We start from the raw sequence: 17,132 nt of genomic DNA on the forward strand, positions 1-17,132 counted from the left end.
GGGCCGTTCTGGGGTTTCGGGACACGGGTGATGACCCCGGCTCTGGGGGGCTGAGGGGGTCGGTGAGCTTCCTCTCCAGGACCGAGGCCGGCGAGCCCGGAGCGTGCAAATGGAGGGGAGATTTCGGGGCAAAATGGTCCCTGCAGCGGCCTGGGGGGAGGCTGCGGCCCTACAGTGCAGGGGAACGCGGCGCCAGCCCCGCGCCGCCATGTTGTGGGGATGCAGCGCCTCGGGCCGTACCACCGCACTGCAGGGCGGGGGGGGGTGAAGCGGCCGGGCCACAGGCCGCGCTCCGGACCGTACCAAGGCAGCGCGGGGGGAGGCGCTCCAGTACCTGGGCCCCTACCACGACGCTGCGCGGGGGGGAGGGGGGGGGGAAAGTGTGCCTGGGGCCGTACCACCACTCGGGGGGAGGAGGGCGGGGCGGGGGGACGGGGCGGAGCGCACCAGTCGGGTAGGAGCACCTCCACCCCCCCCCATGACTCCACGCGCCCTTTGGCTCTCCCCGCCACTTCCCCTTCCCGCCCCGCCCCAGCGCAGCGCCCCGCGCTCATTGGTCGGCCTTCCCAACCCGGGTTGGCCGCTGATGCGCATGCGTAGTCAGAGAGGCCTGCCAGCGCTGATTGGTCAGAACGGTAGGAAAGACTCCGGCCGCTCTCGGCCAATGGACGCGCGGCGCTGGCTCCGCGCGGAGGGCCGGGCGAGGGTGGGGGGGAGGACGGCACAACGTCCGCCCCAGAGGTCGCGCCGCGCTGATTGGGCAGGTCGCGGGCGGCCCTACGCCCTGATTGGGGGAGCCCCAGGCCAAGGGGGCGGGAGGCTCGGCGGGCGCCCCGCCCACCCGCGCCCCCGCTGCCCCCCCCCGCTGGCGTGCCGCGAGGGGACGGGGGAGGGGAAAGGCCGCGACGTGAGCGCGCGACCCTGTCCGCCATTTTGTAGCGAAACGGCGGAGGCGAGAGGATAAAAGCGCGAGCGGCCCCAGCCCGGTGCCTCGCTCCGGCTCGCTACGCCCCCTGAGGTGAGTGTCTGTCCCGTCCCGTCCTCCCGTCCCGTGCCCCCCTCCCCGCCGTGCCGAGCGCAGCCCCGGCCCGCGTCCCGGCCGCCCCGCGGGTGGGCCTGCAGTGTCTGTGTGTGTGGGAGCACCGGAGCCTCCGGGGCGGGGGTTGCGGCGGCGGTAGTGGGCGGCGTTGTAGGCCGCGGCGGGTCCGGGCGCCGGCGGAGGCGGGGGGAGGAGGTGGCGGAGCTGGTAGAGGGAACCTGGTCGGCCGGCCGGCCTGCCCGCCGTTTCCGGGGTGTGTGTGGGGCAGCTTGCGGGGGCCCCCGCAGCCTGGCCTGGCTTGGCCTGCGCCGCTCCCCGCCCTGGCCCTCGTCTCTTCGCCGCCGCCCGTTTCTTCAGCCGGCGTCCGATCGACAGGAGGAGCAGCGGAGCAAACTTTGAAAGGCTTTGCCTCGGCTCGGCCCGGCTAGGGCGGTGTGGGCCGGTCGTGGCTCCAGGCGGGAGCCGCGGGTGTTTTCAGGTCCGTGGGTTGCTGCTTGTGGCTCTCGCTGCGGGGCGGGAGGGGGGAGGCTCCGGTGGCGGCAGGCTGGACGGTGACCGTTTCGAGGGGGTACGGAAGTCTTCGGCTTTTGAGCTGTTCTCGTTTCTCTTCCCTGTCCGCTTTTGTAGCCCTGATGGTGACAGGTGGAGCTCTGAGAGACTGAGGAAGGGGCCGGTGGCGGGCCCACCCCTGAGCTCGACTCGGTGGCCTCTTTAGAAGATCGGCATTGTTATGACTTAGCCGAGGAAAACAAGTAACCTGTAAAAAAATGAGCTCTAGTAAATAATCCGGTGACATAACCTTCCAGCAGACTGCTTGAAAGAAATGCCTCTCAATGCTGTCCTCCAGTTAAGAACATGCTGCCCAGTGAAGTGGACTTGCTTATTTTGAAACTAGAAATAGCAACAGTTGGCTGTTTTGACAGATATGGTATTGTTAGAAATAGCTCCTTTGCAATAGTTCTCTAACTCGGAGTGGTACTGTGTTCTTTTTATACAGTAAGGCTTGTGAGCAGTCATAGTTTAATTTCAACAAGCCACAAACAGTTTGGACTGTATTTACAACAGAAGTGATATAATACTAAAAAATATAAAACCAGACACTTAGTCTGTTGATACATCGTGAGCTTAGACTGTTTCTGAATCCCGCTTGTTATAAGGAAGCATGACATCTGCTCTTAGTGGAACATTTTTTAAGTGGGTAGCAAAACAGGTATGACACCTGACAAGTCATTCTTAGTGCACACAACTTAAGTGTTTCCTGTTTCTAAGGTAACTATGTTGGCATTGACTGAAATTACAGGCAGGATGAGTCCAGGTGAGGTGACTGTCTTATAAACAGGAAACAAATGTAGTTGTTAATAGACTTGTTTGCCCTTTCTACACTTGTTATTGTCTTGTTTTTTTCTGCCCTTATACTTTGAAGTTTGCTGTTAATTGTTGATCCTATTGGTCTGGTGTCTCCAGACCAAACGCATGGCAAGCTTGCTGTCTACCTGTCTCTCCTCTTTAGAGAAATACCTAATCCTGTTCATCTTTCTAGCATAGTGCTCCTAGATATTTAATTCATTTTAACTGATATTGAAATGGCTACTGTTGGTGTTCAGTTGAGTAAGTGGAATAGCAACTGTGCAAACATAACTTAGGAAAAGTGGTCAGGGATATTTTGTGTCCCGGTGATGGATCATTGCTAAATCAGGTTGGGATTTCTTATCACTAAGAATCATGGTTGAGGACATGACTATTATAGCCGGATTTCTCTTTTGTTCTAAAACCATCCCTATTATATGAATACTGCAGTTCTCCTTTGCATTTTGAAACAGTATTTAACTGTTCTAAAACACTTTCTGGATGGGAAAACGGCACAAAGCCTTTGAGAACAGGTCCTTAAATTGCTTTCACATCCCTCCAACAGAAACTTTATCCTACAGTGTTTGAAGGGAAAGTGGGAAGTGAGAGTTTCTTGGCATTTTTTTTGTAAACAATCCTAGCTGAGATGTGAAAATGCCTGAAGTGGACATGTCATGATTGATGCATGCCTGATATATTTGAGGTAGATTCCAAACCTGAAACTTAACTGGATGTAGTGTATGGGAACAAACGTATGTGCTTAGTTCAGCTGCTGTCTGTAGTAACTGTAAAGTTACTGTGTCTGATCAGCATCGAGGCTTCCAATTGACTGGAGTTGTGTGCAGTTTTCCAGTACGTGGAATGTTTAGCTGGCTTTTCTGTGTGTAAACACCTACATTTGAACTGGTTAAATTAATCAGGAGCTTATTTTACTGTTGATGTGGCTTAGACTGCAAGGTTTTTCTCTCTGTAGATTTCAAAATGATAGACATCCTGAAATCTAGCTTACCTATGGTATGATTCAAAACCTCCTTTCCCCCTTGGAGCGCTCTTCATGTGGGGCTTCTGAGAAGTGTGCTGCTCTTCCATGTGTTCTGTTCATGCATGGGTTTGAGAAATGGGTAAGAGACTGTGTTCTGAAGAACAGGTTTAGCAGTGGTGCTTTTAGCATGTTTTATATGATGCCTTTTGATAGGAGTTTAGAACCTGATCAGCAAACATGTTGCAGTTTCTGTCACTTGAGCTGTTTTATTCTCCACATGCAGTACATGTGGCCTAAAATCTTTACAGCTCTTGAAACCCAGTGGGAGTAGTTACCTCTGCAAAATACTAAAAAATAATCCAAAGTTCAGCTTAAAGTAATTTTGAAATTACTTTCTTTGTAAGGCTGTTTCTGAATTTGTGGAAGATCTCAGGTTTGTCATCTTCAGCAGGAAGGCTTAGTTACTCCCAGTGATCTGCCTCAGGTTAGTAGAGAGTGTGTTTGTCAAACCTGACTACTGGTTACATATTGGCCCTCTCTACTTGGTGATTTTTTGATTCTTGCCTAAAACTGTATTATATTCATGTTTTACTAACCCAATAGAACTCTGCTGTTGAACAGTATCTACTGAAATAGATGCTGTATGTTTTGTTGATGGCCTGTTGATTTCCTTAGAAAGTGTGCAGGCTAAGTAACAGTGTAGTTTTTGGTAAACATTTTCTACCTCTTAAAAATCAGCTGTGTTGCACAACATAAAATGGTAATATTGCAAGAGCTCCTGAGTCCTGTGTCTCATAGCTACTTTCAATTACAGATCCTATGATACAGTAATGGATTAAGCTAATTTTTGTCAGCCAATCTAAATTTTTTTGGTAAACTCTCTCTGGCTGAGGCCTGACTTTTCTGAACCTGTAAAGACAGCAAGTTTGCCCCATGGACGGAAAGATTCTTGAATTGTTGAGGCCAGTATAGGGAGATTCATTCCCACTAAGAATATATGCATCTAAAAATAAAGCCTGCTTTGCATAGCATTCATAGCTTTCTTAATCAGTGCTGTAGTAACTGAATTTTAGCCTTGCATTGAATGATCAGAGAGGTACCTGTGTGCTTCTGCTTTCTGGGCAGGGCTCCCTTAATTACTCTGATTTTTATACACTATTGTGAGTTAGGTTGCACCATTTAAACCTTTGAAATGCTGCTAGTCTGGTGTTTGTGAGAGCTGTCAGGTTTTTTCTGTGTTTTAGGATACATACTGTGCAAACCATATATTTAGAACATAAATAGGAAGTTGCTTCCTTCAGCTATTTTGTTCTGTCCTTGAGTTACGGTGTCTGCTCAAGCACTTGGTTCTGCTTCCTTGAAAGCGAAAAATCTCATTTTGACCCCAACCTGGGTTCTCCAGTGGCACTGCCAGATTTTGCAGGTAGAAAGTGGCAAAGCTTGTTGTGCTTCTGTGCAATTAAAGCATGTTGAGATGGTAGTCCCTGCCTTTCTTGGGAGACAACAGTGATGCTGATAGTGGAGTGGTATGGTCAGTGTCAGTGCTCTGCAGGGTATTGTGTGGCAGTGGGGAGGATCAGATTTATGTCTGAGCCCAATCAAGAGTTCCAGTACCTAAAAGCTTAATTTTTGGCGTGGAGTAGGTGTGATTGCTGTGGTGTTTGTATTGGTCTGAGGAACAATACCCAGAGAAATATGGTTTTTTTCCTAGGGGCCTGAAAGGCAAACTCTGAAACTTCTGTTATTGCCTTAAAAATGACTGAGTTGGAGTTGTGGTTTGTGTCCTGTTCTTGAGTCCTGAGTTCAACCAGCCCTTGAGTTCTTCAGGCTGGTTGCTGAAATCTGGTGCTTTGATAGGGACTGGATTCCCCTCGCTAGCTGCTTGTGGTGGCTTTTGTAGGTGTAAGTACTGTGGCGTGGTGGTCTGTCTGCTTGATTCTTAACAAATGTTTTTCGGAAGCTTTATATTGGTCCAGTATGTTAAACCTTGCCAGTAAAAACATCTTGGAAAGCATGTACTTGCCTTGCCCAGTGACACTTTCTGGATTATTCCAAAAGCAGAATTGAGTTATTAAAAAAAAAAAAAAAAAAATCAGGTACTCTGCTACTGAGAAATCTTATTAACTTTTGTGCCTATCCTCCTTCCTGCAAAGCTGCTTCACAGTCAGTGGGCTTTTAAACCTGTATATAAAGGTAATGCCTTTATATATGACTGCCTTGTCATTGAAGAATGCTTTCAATATTACCACTTGAAAATTTCTTTTTCATGAGATGTAGGTTTTCTTGCGTAAGTAGGATCTTATATAGCTTCTAGGAGTTAGCAGTGTTTTCTGTGGCATAATGAAAGCCTGGAAGTTGATTGGTAATTTGACTTTCCTTGCATATAGTTTACCCATGTTTTTATTTAATCTAATAAACTTTTTCAAAAGAGCAGAATTGTCTTCGTTGCCTGTGATAGGATTTGTTGTTCCTGATGTTATAAAGTGTAGGCAGCTGTTAAATAAGCTGTAGTTCTGAGTGAGTGAAAACCTTTGTGTAAAGGGAGAGAGGGGGAAGAGTTCTAGTTCTACCCAGCCCAGCCTTTTCAGCTTGCCTTGGTGCTGTTCCTGTTCAGTTCTTGCAGAAGGATGGCTGACATGTTGAGCCATGTTGCTGCAGGGGTTGCATTCTGAACTGATTTGCCCTAAGTGTTGTGTATGCCAAGTTAACACATCACCTGTGTGATCCATCTCAGTGATGAGGCAGAAATCGTGTACTGGTGGTTTTGGCCATATAGCCAAGACAGTAAAGTAATAGTTTTTATTCTGAAAAAGGGATCTTCAGCCTCTTGGCACGAAGCCTAGTGACCTTTGTGTTTTGGTCAAGTAGAGCTTCAAAACAGTGACTCTCCAGCTTGATTCCACCTCTGATCAATTACAGTGCTGCTTCTCAGAGCAGCTTATGGCTTCCTTTGAGACTCCTCAGACGGTTGGTTATGCAGGACTTGCTTTGGGATGCAATTTTATCACATTGGCAATCAGTGATTTAACAGATGAGGTGTCAAGTGCCAAGTTTTGTGTTGTCATAGAAATTTATTAAGCTGGCAAGCTCTGCTGTTGTAGCTCACTGGAAAGCTGTTTCAGTATAAGCCAAATGTTAGGGTTAGTTTATTGCAGCTCTTTGTGTGTGTTGCTCATTCACAATTGCTTGTTTTGGTGTGTACAGTTGAGTGCAATACTGCTTTGATGGTAGTGAGGCAAAATATTGCAGAGATGGTTAAAAAGCACTTTTTTTTTATAAACTTGTGATTGATGCTTTGAATGATTCTGACCTCTGATTGTTGCTGTGTGGTATCTAATTCATTATGCATCTCGTTTTCGTCTTTCTCACAGTACTGAAAGGGTAGTCATTCTTCTGACTGAGCTGTTTGCTAGCTCTTTCAGGCTGGCAAAATGCAGAAATGAATAAATGTGGTCGGGTAGCGTGGAAACAACTAACCTTGTATTGTGAAAACTTAATAGTACTTCTTTTTCCTTGTGATCATAGTCATCTCAAATGGTTTATGTAAGTTAAGTTATTGAACATGTCTGTATTATCAATTTCTTTGTTGAACTTTATTTTTCTTGTTTTGCCAAGTTAGCTTGGAAGCAAAAAAATGAGAGAAAGCTCTGAGGCGTAATGCTGAATTCTTCTAGGATTTAACTTTCCACCCTGCAGCGTACTAGTGGGAGTAGAAAACACAGAGAAATCACTAACTGTTTTTAAGACTATTTAAACTTAAAGATTTTTCTTAAAATCAAAAGAAGAAACCAAACCCCAAAAGGTTATTTTAAATTAATTGCTAGTGTTCCATAGCAAGTTAACAGCAATGCCTAGAACATAGCTGTGAAGTTGCTACAGAACTTAAATCTCATGTAATACTCTCTTTCAGGTGCCATGTTTCAGAACAGAGGAAGACAACTGAGAAAGAAAAGCTGAGGAAAGTAACACAGAACCAGATACAGGCTAATTGGGGGAAAAAAAATTAACCTGTCTCTGAGGTGACTAAAGGGGAATAATGGTGATTTTGCGCCGGGCTCGGCCGCCTGCTTCCGCCCCAACCAGCAATGAATCTTGACTCGCTCTCGCTGGCCTTGTCTCAAATCAGCTACCTGGTGGACAATTTAACCAAGAAAAACTACCGAGCCAGCCAGCAGGAAATACAGCATGTAAGTAGACTAATGATGCTACAAAAGAAATTTTAGAAAGAAAAAATGGGAGTGTCAAATGGAGTTTCTCTTCTCGTTTGAATTGTACTCTGTGGTGCTCTTGTGTGTGTTACTGTGTACTCTTTTCTACGGTGTTGAGAATTGCAGCTCGTGTCTCTGATGTTCCTGTTGGTTTCATCTATCAGGTCATGAATACAGCAGCTCAGAGCTGGGACCAGTATTAACTTTGTAGTTGAATATTAGGATTAGCTGCTGCTCTTGGACCGTGATGCAAAGCTTTCCTAACTCTTTCAGGTTAAATCTTTCAACTTTTGGACATTCCATAGAACACTGACTGAGAGAGGGAGGAAAACATACAAATTTACTGTTTGTACTGAAAGCACAAGTATGTGGTTACTTACATCTGAATGCTTTCACTTACCTCTGATGGAAGTTTTTTGCTCCTCATCTCATTCAATGAAGCATGGCTTGACAGTGGAGCCAAGCTGACTTTCTTGGCCCTGGATTTTCAGAAGGCAGGCAGAGTAACTGCAGATTGAACCCCATATATCTAAGACCTGAACAAAAATTCTGGTTTAACTAACCCTTTTAAAAATAGCTCTGACTAGCAGGATGGACTGAAAAGCATCATCTGCAGGGGAGTGCTTAGGAGGAAGTGATTGTTACTGAGCCAGTTTTAGAAACTGGTTTAGTTCAGTTCCCAGCAGACAGCTGGGCCAGTTAATTTTTTTTTTTCTTACACTAGTGCAGTCCTGCAGTGATTTGAATCAGATTAGGAGGCCTGAGGGCTTAAGCAGAGTGAATTTTTGTTAACAGCTGACTTCTTTAAAAGTGCATTCATTACTTATATTGAGGTGGGAGGGGGTGATTTCAGCAACATTCACTGCTTAAAATGATCTCGTAAGCCATGGAGATGGAATACATCTCTTTTAACTTTTGTAAAGTTTCCATGTTTTTGCAAGTTCAGTACTTGCAAGACGCTCATCTGAGATCACGCTGTCCTTTTGATCACTGTTGGTTTCAACAGATGATTTTTGCAGCAAGGAGTGACTGAGGCATGACTTGCAGATCTGTCATGAACACTTCTGTAAAGGATAATAAATGTTTCTTTGATTTGGGAGAAGATATGGTTGATCTGCCATTCACTTGGAATGTAGATCTCTAAAACGGGGACAGATTGTTCCTTATCCTTCACGGCAAGCCTCTTAGACTCACTGTGGTGAGAGACTGGAAACTGGTTTGCAGAAGTGGCTGTTTCTTGTATGTTTGGTTATAAGGCAGATTTAGGATTTCAACACTAAATTCCTAAAACCTCCATGATCCCTTGTCTTTTTTTTTTTTTTTTAAATTCCTGGTATTACTTTACTTCTGTAGTTGCTAGTACAATTTTTGCTTAGATTGTATGTGCATACTTCAACGCTTTTTGCCTCACAGTATGCTGCTTGGTGTAAACTTTTGGCATAATTCACTCAATTTTACAAAGCTTATATCTAAGCATACAGAATATGTGGAAAACCATACTTGGGAGTTGTTCTTGTCACAACTGACCAAAATGACACTTGCATTTAAATATATCACTAACAAGCATAGCTGTGGTAAAGATTGAGCAACTAATTTCTGATTAAACATGCTTTCTGTAGTCATTTAACAAGGTGATGCTTAAGACTGCTTTAAAAAATAGAATGTGTGGTTAAAAAAAAAAAAAGGCAAAACTCTTATGCATTTGCCAGAGAGACAAATTCTAAAGAATGGCTTCCTCTGAAATGATTTTTTTGTGGTCTCCTTTCCCTGAAGTAGTGGTAAGGAAAGCCTGGTTTGAGAGGGGGGAAGGGCTTTTGGACAGATTCATCTAGGAAAGCAAAACTTTCTGGATCTAGAAAAGTAAGAGTTATTTTTGATCTAACCCTGTGTTTCCCTAAACAAAATCCAACTTGTCTCTGTATGATAAATCCAAATATGGGTGGCTCAAACTTTATCCTGAATCACAAACTAGTTGAGGTTGGGAGGGACCTCTGGAGGTCATCTGCTCTAACCTCCTGCTCAAACAGGGTCACCTAGAGCCAGCTGCCCAGGAGTATCTCCAGGCAGCTTTTGAGTACCTCCATGGATGGAGACTCTGCAACCTCTCTGGGCAGCCTGTGGCAATGCTTGGTCACCCTCATGGTGTAAAAAAAAAATAAAATAAGTCTTCACAGATTATTTTATGATTGGGTACACTGTCTTGTAAATGTGCAAGGCGGCTGCCAATATGGTTTCTTTCAGCTCTTTCTACAGGAAAACTAGCAATTCTCATTCCCTGTTTCCTGGAAAAGCTAGAGTTAATTAGAGTTGAAAGATGCTACAATGCGCTTCCAGTGGTCACTCTTCCCTCCTGCCCCATATGTTAGACTTTCAAGTTATTAACCTTCTGAAGTTGCTTCTAAGCAAGGAAGCAATCTAGTTCTGATGCAGCAAAATTGTGCTGATGGCTTTAGTATGTATAGGTTTCTTCTGCATCTGTTTTGTTGAGTTCATCTTGGTCAGAGCACCAAATAGTTCACTAGGAGATTGATCCAGCTTCATGCCAGTCTTGTTACCATATCTAAATCTATGTATTTAATTGGGATTGACCAAACAAATTGCCTCTTTTCTGAAGCCTGAGCTCACTAGTAGAACTTGCTGTCAATTCAGTTTTGCTGCCTTTTGCACTGATCTGAGCATCTTCCTACCTAATCGTGGGGGATGGCTGCCTTCAAAGACAGTGCTGTCAACATAACTGGAGTGGGCAATTTACTCTGGACTGACACACCATGAGCACATATATTCTAGCCTCTGGCCAAGAGGCAGAGCTATATCTGACTCAGATGTTTCTTTCCAGCAGAACAAAACTTCACAGCCACTGGAATAAGCAGGCTGTGAGGGAAAGGGAAGCATAGTGTCATATAATGGTAGAAGAATTGAGATGAGAACAATCAAACAGCAGAGCTGGAGCGGACACAGCCTAAAGCAATGCCGTTTGTCTTTTTGCACAAAGAAACTGCCGGCAAAGAAGGATATTTATGATGGGGGTGGTGGAGGGCTTGGTGGAGGCAAAGTGTAGACAGAGCTGCTGGTTTGTACTGGCATGTGTTGTGTCTGTCCTGCAGCTAGGAAGGGGGAGACAATGGCAAAAATGTTGCCAATAGGTGAAGGTTGGATTTGATGTTAGCTGCTACTATTTGGACAAAAGAGGCAAGCTACTGGTGATTAAGTGACTTCAAATTTCTGGCAGTATGGATTTTATTAAAAACAAGTAATGCTGTCCAGTTAGATGAGGTTTAAAGAAATGAATAAGCACTGAAACAACCTGAAGGTACTTCAAAGAACAAGCTGATGAGCTGGTCTGTAGCCAAGAGTTAAACTTGAGGCAAATGATAGGGAATGCTAACAAAAATGTAATATTGTTGTTAAGATTTAGTGATGTGTGATGGGTGTTGCCAATTAACAACTGCAGATCACCTATTCATGACTGAGGTATAGAATTCAATTGAATGAGCTCTAATGACAGCGGAAAGACTTGGTAAAAGGTCTCAGCTGCAGGTGTTCTTTAGCATATGATATTTGATTTTTAAAGCTTGCTAATGAGCAAGTTTGGGATGAACTTTTTTCTGTAAATGGCAGGAAACACTTCCTTTGTAGTATTCCCTTATGTCCCTTAAAAGACCAAGGCAGTCAAGTCAGTCATGACTAGGAGATGATGTAGAACCTGCCTGCAAGATCCGTGAAGATACTGTATGATGGCTTGTCTCTGGGATAAATTCCAGCTACATAGGCATAGTGCAGAGGCACATGCTGTCCCAAGGCTGTACTCTTGCAGAGTTAGGCACTGTAGGTGTGGGGAAAAGTGAGGCCATGGCACTGTGTGGATTGTGGGCTGCTTTGGTGGTAGAGAAGCTTGAAATCATCCTCCAGGTGACTTGAAAACCCCTTTTTACTTAGCTTTTTAGGGATACTACCCACGAAATGCATGGCGCTTGTGTCAATGACTTGTCTAGATGCTTTCTTTATATCTTCACTTATACTTTTCATTTGCAAATAGGGTTAATGACTTGGTTTCTAGGTTACTGATTAAAAAAGAACATTCTTAGCAGTTTTGTTACAACTGTAGGTGACTTAACCACTAGAAGTGCAGCTCTATCCATGGTTCTAGACCCAGATCTTGCTCTGTAATGACTGTTTGCTGCCAAGTTGATTTTTGGTTTTTTTTTTTTCCAGATTGTGAATAGGCACGGTCCCGAGGCAGACAGGCATTTATTACGCTGTCTATTCTCGCACGTGGATTTCAGTGGCGATGGTAAAAGCAGTGGCAAAGATTTTCATCAGGTACAGTTTGCACTGAGGCATCTGCTTATTAGTTTTGGTTGTTAAAAATCTGCAATAGAATTTGATCCATTCTAAGCACAAAGGCAGGCTAGAGTCAGTAGCTTCAAGCAAACTTTTGGCATGTGGCCTTTCAATTGCAAGCACCTTTTGCCAGTCCTCAAGTCAGAAAACAACAAATTGTTGATATCTGACTCTTAAAATCACTTGATCTGGAAAAATGGATAGCCTCAGTACAATTGCTTTTGTACCACATGCAGTGCTCTATTTTGAAAGCCTTTCTTTGTCATTTAAAACTTTGTCCAAATCCACTAACTGGCACCTTTGGTGCTGGCTGTATCTCTTCTCAGGAGTGTTTTCATCCTTAAGCAGTTTTGCCACAGACTTTCTAGGTCATAAACAGGAATCAAATATTCTTAGATTGTCTATTGCAATGTGTGAGGATGCTTACAGAAAATGAAATGTTGCATATATGGTGGAGAATGTTTCATCACTTTCTCAGCCTTAGGAAAAAAAAAAGCTAAACTTGAAGAAAACTTGAATGAAAATAAACTAGCTAATGTTAATGAGAATTTGGGCACTTACAAGACTTACGCACCTTATCTTTGTTTAGTTTTGCTGCACGGGGTGGACAGAAGTTTTGTGTTATTGTCCTGTTAGAAAACAATATGACTGTTCAAGTTACCTTGTTCTTTTCAGACTCAATTTCTGATCCAAGAGTGTGCGTCGCTGATTACAAAACCAAACTTTATCTCGACGCTGTCCTACGCCATTGACAATCCGTTGCACTATCAGAAGGTTTGTGTGCTTTTTGAAGGTGATCCCAGTGTCAGAAACTGCAGTGAATTGGTCTGTAGGAAACCAGCTAGTTTTCCCTTGTGTTTTTTCCTGTTTTTTTTTTCATGGCAAAGATTGGTTGTACTGAAGTCTTCAAAAATTGAGCTTGCCCAGAAGTTGGGGTTGTTGGTTTGTTGTTTTTTTTTTTTTTGTTAAACTGAGCAAGTTATTCAATCACTCTGACTGCAAACTAATTTTAAAGCTTAATCTAATGTTAGTACTTTATGGCTTGTTTGTGGCAGCCAGAACCAAAATAAATCATCAGTTCTCCTGTTTCTTTCAACATGAAAACCATGATAGTAGCTCAATAGTGAAAGAGTGGGATATGTGGAAGAAACTTTTAGTTCAGATGTATCAAAAAATAGTTCCAAAGTTGTTTGTTTAGCCATATAAGCTTTGTGTTAACCTACAACACTATAGTTACTAATATTCCAGACCTGCAAATGGACTCTAGGTAGCCTGCCACATTATGAATGAGACTAATCATGTAACAACTTCCATTTAACTCTTCTTACCTGTTTCAGAGTCTGAAGCCTTCACCCCATTTATTTGCCCAATTGAGTAAAGTCATCAAATTAAGTAAAGTTCAAGAGGTAGGTGAACACTTATTTTGAAAATATTTTAATGTTTTTTGGCTAAGCTTGTTAGAAAGGTTGATGTCGCCTTACAACGATGTTTGTTCTTGTTTGTAGGTGATTTTTGGTCTCGCTTTACTGAACTCTTTCAGCTCAGATCTACGAGGTTTTGGTAAGTGAAGCTTTCAAAGTACTGCAGCAGAGACACCGTTTTTTGCTTGTTAAGCAGTGGGCTTTCTAGATGGATAGATGTGTGCCTGTGTGACCCGAGTAATGCAAGACCTTGTGATTAGTGGTGCCATTGAAGTTGTAACACCATTTTGAGAGGGGCAATAGATAGCACAGTCACCTTGTCTTATATGAAGTTGGATGTCCCTTCCATGAATGACTTGCTAGCTAATGAATCAAATTGAGGTGCTGTCATATCATACCTTTTAGTTGTTCATTAATATTTGAGTTCTGAGGCATGGATTATGAGACTTCTATTTAAATCTGAATTGTTGCATCTTGTGGTAAACTCAGATTAAGAGAAGGGTACCTAGCTAGAAAGAGTCTTCATATTAAAAATTTCAGGTTTTGACTCTAGCCTTTTTTGTTTTCAAAAGCTGCCCAGTTTATAAAACAGAAACTCCCGGATCTTTTGCGCTCTTACATTGACGCGGACGTCAGTGGAAATCAAGAAGGTGGCTTCCAAGATATTGCAATAGAGGTCCTGCACCTTCTCCTCTCCCATCTCCTTTTTGGGCAGAAGGGAGCCTTTGGGGTAGGACAGGAACAGATTGACGCTTTCCTCAAAACATTACGTAGAGGTAAGTGTTGTGTTCAGGAAGCCTGACAAAAATGCAAACTTTCAAACAGGATTTTTGTAACTTACTGTCAGTGCAGGCTGCTGCTGTAATGGTGGGGAGCTTGGTGAGGTGTAACTCGGTAAATTTTCATAACTATAAACTGACAGAAAAATACCACTGTTCTGGCATTGGGCCATAATGTACTGTTTTTCTCTGAATAAGCAGTAATGTGGTCTCATGTTTGGCTTTTTTGAAAAGTTGTGATAAATAAACATTAAGTAGGGGATATTGAAGTCTGTTCGCTTGCTGGTGTGGGATGGTATTTGTGGATTTAACTGAAGCAACTCGGTGCACTGTAGTTGAAAAATTTGAATTCCTTACAGTGGAAGGAACATACATTACCATTTCAAACAGGTGGATTTTAAGCACTGGGTTTTTTATATTGGGTGCAGATCTACAAGGAAACACTAGCACAGCAAGAGAGGTGCTTTTGAATAAAACTCTGATTCATTTCCTGGAAGCTACCACAGTCGTTGTGTGATGGCAGGGGATGTTATCAATATGGTAGTCTCTTCCTTTCCAAAAAAATAGTGTTTGCTGTCAACCCATCAGAATAAGGAGGATTTGGACTTCACAAACTAACTGAATTTAACTCCACCCACTTTTTGGTGCTGCACAGACCTAGAGGAAGGCACCCTTTATACAAGAGTAAAACATTTGTTCTATTTAAGTATAATGTCTTTCTTACAGAAGCTAATACACTAATCTTCATTAAAGTAATTCCCCTCACTTTGCTTGGGGAATTGGGAACTCTTCTCTGAATGGGCCTGAAGGGTATGGAGACATTATGCATCATGATAAAGATAATGCTGTCTCAGGAAGGCCCACCCATAAGGTGTCTGCTGCTTTCCACTGTGAGGGGAACTCCCATCCATACATCTGATAATCTTATTGCTGTGTCTCTCAAACTTTGCTTCCCTGGAAGGAAGAAGGGAGTATTCTCTCTTTCTAGGCCCAAGTGCTGGGTTTAGATTTGCTAGACTTCTTAGACTCAATAGCAGATCCTTTGTTTCCTAATACTTCCTGAGTTGGAGGAGAGGCTTTTGCTGTACTGCTGTATTGTTTCCTGCTCTGTGCTTTTTTTGGATGACTGCTGTTAGTGACAATCTAGTTCTAAACTTACCACCAGCGCAGCCACTAGCCGTCCTGGGCAGCTGCAGTGAACCTGTATGAACCTAGTCTGTTCTATATTCTTGTTCTCTAGGAATATTTAAGTGCCAATAGAGAAATGGCAGGTGAGATGGAGGGATGCTGCATGAGTGCACTCTTGATTTCTTCAGCGGCAGGGAAGCTCTAGCACAGCAGTCAAGTTATTTTGAATAGTCACTTGCATGTAGCTGGTGTTCTGGGTTTTTTTGACACTTTTTTTGTTACTCTTGCCTTTAGATTTTCCTCAGGAGCGTTGCCCTGTGGTGCTTGCACCACTTCTATACCCTGAAAAACGGGACATTCTAATGGACAGGATCCTGCCTGATTCTGGAGGGATAGCCAAAACCATGATGGAGAGTTCTCTGGCAGATTTCATGCAAGAAGTTGGCTATGGCTTTTGCACAAGGTTTGTAGGAAAATGTGATTTTCAAGTGTCTTGGGTGGTGGTGGTTTTTTCTTGTTTCTTGAGGCAAAAGGTAAAGAACACTTAAAGTACTAGAATAACTAGAACCTTATTAAGTATTATGAGGTCATTTGTTTTGATTTCTGTTTAATATTTTGCTTTCTTCTAATGTGTATAGCATGTCTGAGACTGTGTAGGATTTTGTCATGGTAAGCAGTGCTAGATAAAGGTATTCAAATTCCGTGTGAAGGTTTTATAAGAATTTGACCATCATTCTTTTTTTTAAGTAGAAACAGAGTGGCTAGATAGGTGTAAATTCCAACTAATTCCTACTAATCTTTGGAAAAACTTTCCCTTTGTCATGGACTCCTGTTAGCTCACTGTCCACATGAAATAGATTACAGAAGAACTGAAGGTGGTAGTCTCACTTCGAGAGTTGACCAGCAGCAGCTTTCTGTTTGTATTGGGTTTTGATCAGTGTGGTACACAGTATGATTGAGATTATTTGTAGCTGTAGAATGTAATTATGATGGTGAATTGCTAGAGTATCTTGACAGCTGCATCAGTTGTTGCCTGCTTAGGCTTATTTTGGTAAAAATACAGCTGTCTTAAACTTGCCCTGGGTTTGTGTGTATATTCGTAGACATACATTACCCACATCTTCAATAGTGTTCCATATTCTTGTTCTCTGCCCCTAGTCTGAAATATAGATGGGCAGCTCTGTTAACATGACTTGCTGGAGCTGTGTGAAATGGGCCGTCATCCATAGAGCTGTGTGGGTTTGCAGGAGTGGTGTAAACAGGTTATAGCACCTAGCACAAGTATTGCATTACGTGGGCTGTTTGTTTATATAGACGTGTGAATTGGAATAGTTCTAGAAGAGTAGAAGGAGAAGGTAGACTTCAGTCCAAAGCTGTCTGTTGAAGAGTTAACTTGTATATATTAAAGGTTTATTTCCTGCTGTATATCTGCTATCTGCACAAATCCAGCTCAGTTTTTGCATGCAGTTCTCAAGGATTTAGGGTAATACTCTAATACTGGTGATGATACCAGGAGTCTGCAAGTGTGTGGCTGGTTTTGAAAGGGGCCTTAGTCTTAGCCCTCAGTATGAACCTAAAGGAAGAGTCATTAAGAAGCATAAGCTAAGAGAAGTAAATTATTCTGTATTTTAAAAGAAAGGCTATTGACTGCTTAGGGGAGGTGATTGAATCTCAAAGATACTAATGTAAGTTTCTGTTTAAACAGTGATGTAAGGAAACACACAATATAAGAGTGGGAAGATATTGAAAATTATTTCTTTTCTTAACATGTGCCTGTTAATAAAAGATTGTTTATATCTATACTGATGCTGTGTAAATCTTTTTGTCCTAATTATGAAGTGTTCGTGAAGTGAAACAAAAATTGCACAAGAGGCCTTCGGTTCTAAA

The 17,132-nt window shown here is 43.1% G+C and overlaps 1 protein-coding gene across 14 annotated transcripts in view; it reads left to right on the forward strand.

The window, feature by feature from the left end:
- The first annotated feature begins 848 nt into the window (after positions 1-848).
- Positions 849-17,132, forward strand: part of CNOT1 (CCR4-NOT transcription complex subunit 1) — a 59,640-nt gene continuing 43,356 nt past the window's right edge. For 11 of the 14 annotated variants that reach the window (XM_075040423.1, XM_075040429.1, XM_075040424.1 and 8 more), the window contains exons 1-8: positions 850-1,018; positions 7,279-7,555; positions 11,789-11,896; positions 12,593-12,691; positions 13,255-13,323; positions 13,423-13,477; positions 13,911-14,114; positions 15,540-15,708. In XM_075040423.1, the coding sequence (XP_074896524.1) occupies positions 7,454-7,555; positions 11,789-11,896; positions 12,593-12,691; positions 13,255-13,323; positions 13,423-13,477; positions 13,911-14,114; positions 15,540-15,708 (806 nt within the window). In that variant the 5' untranslated portion in view covers positions 850-1,018; positions 7,279-7,453. Of the gene's footprint in view, positions 1,019-7,278; positions 7,556-11,788; positions 11,897-12,592; positions 12,692-13,254; positions 13,324-13,422; positions 13,478-13,910; positions 14,115-15,539; positions 15,709-17,132 lie in introns of all 14 variants that reach the window. The other 3 variants (XR_012652232.1, XM_075040434.1, XM_075040435.1) reach the window with 1 other exon arrangement.

This window comes from Buteo buteo, chromosome 11 (assembly GCF_964188355.1).
Source record: "Buteo buteo chromosome 11, bButBut1.hap1.1, whole genome shotgun sequence".
In the NCBI taxonomy this organism is placed as follows: Eukaryota; Metazoa; Chordata; class Aves; order Accipitriformes; family Accipitridae; genus Buteo; species Buteo buteo.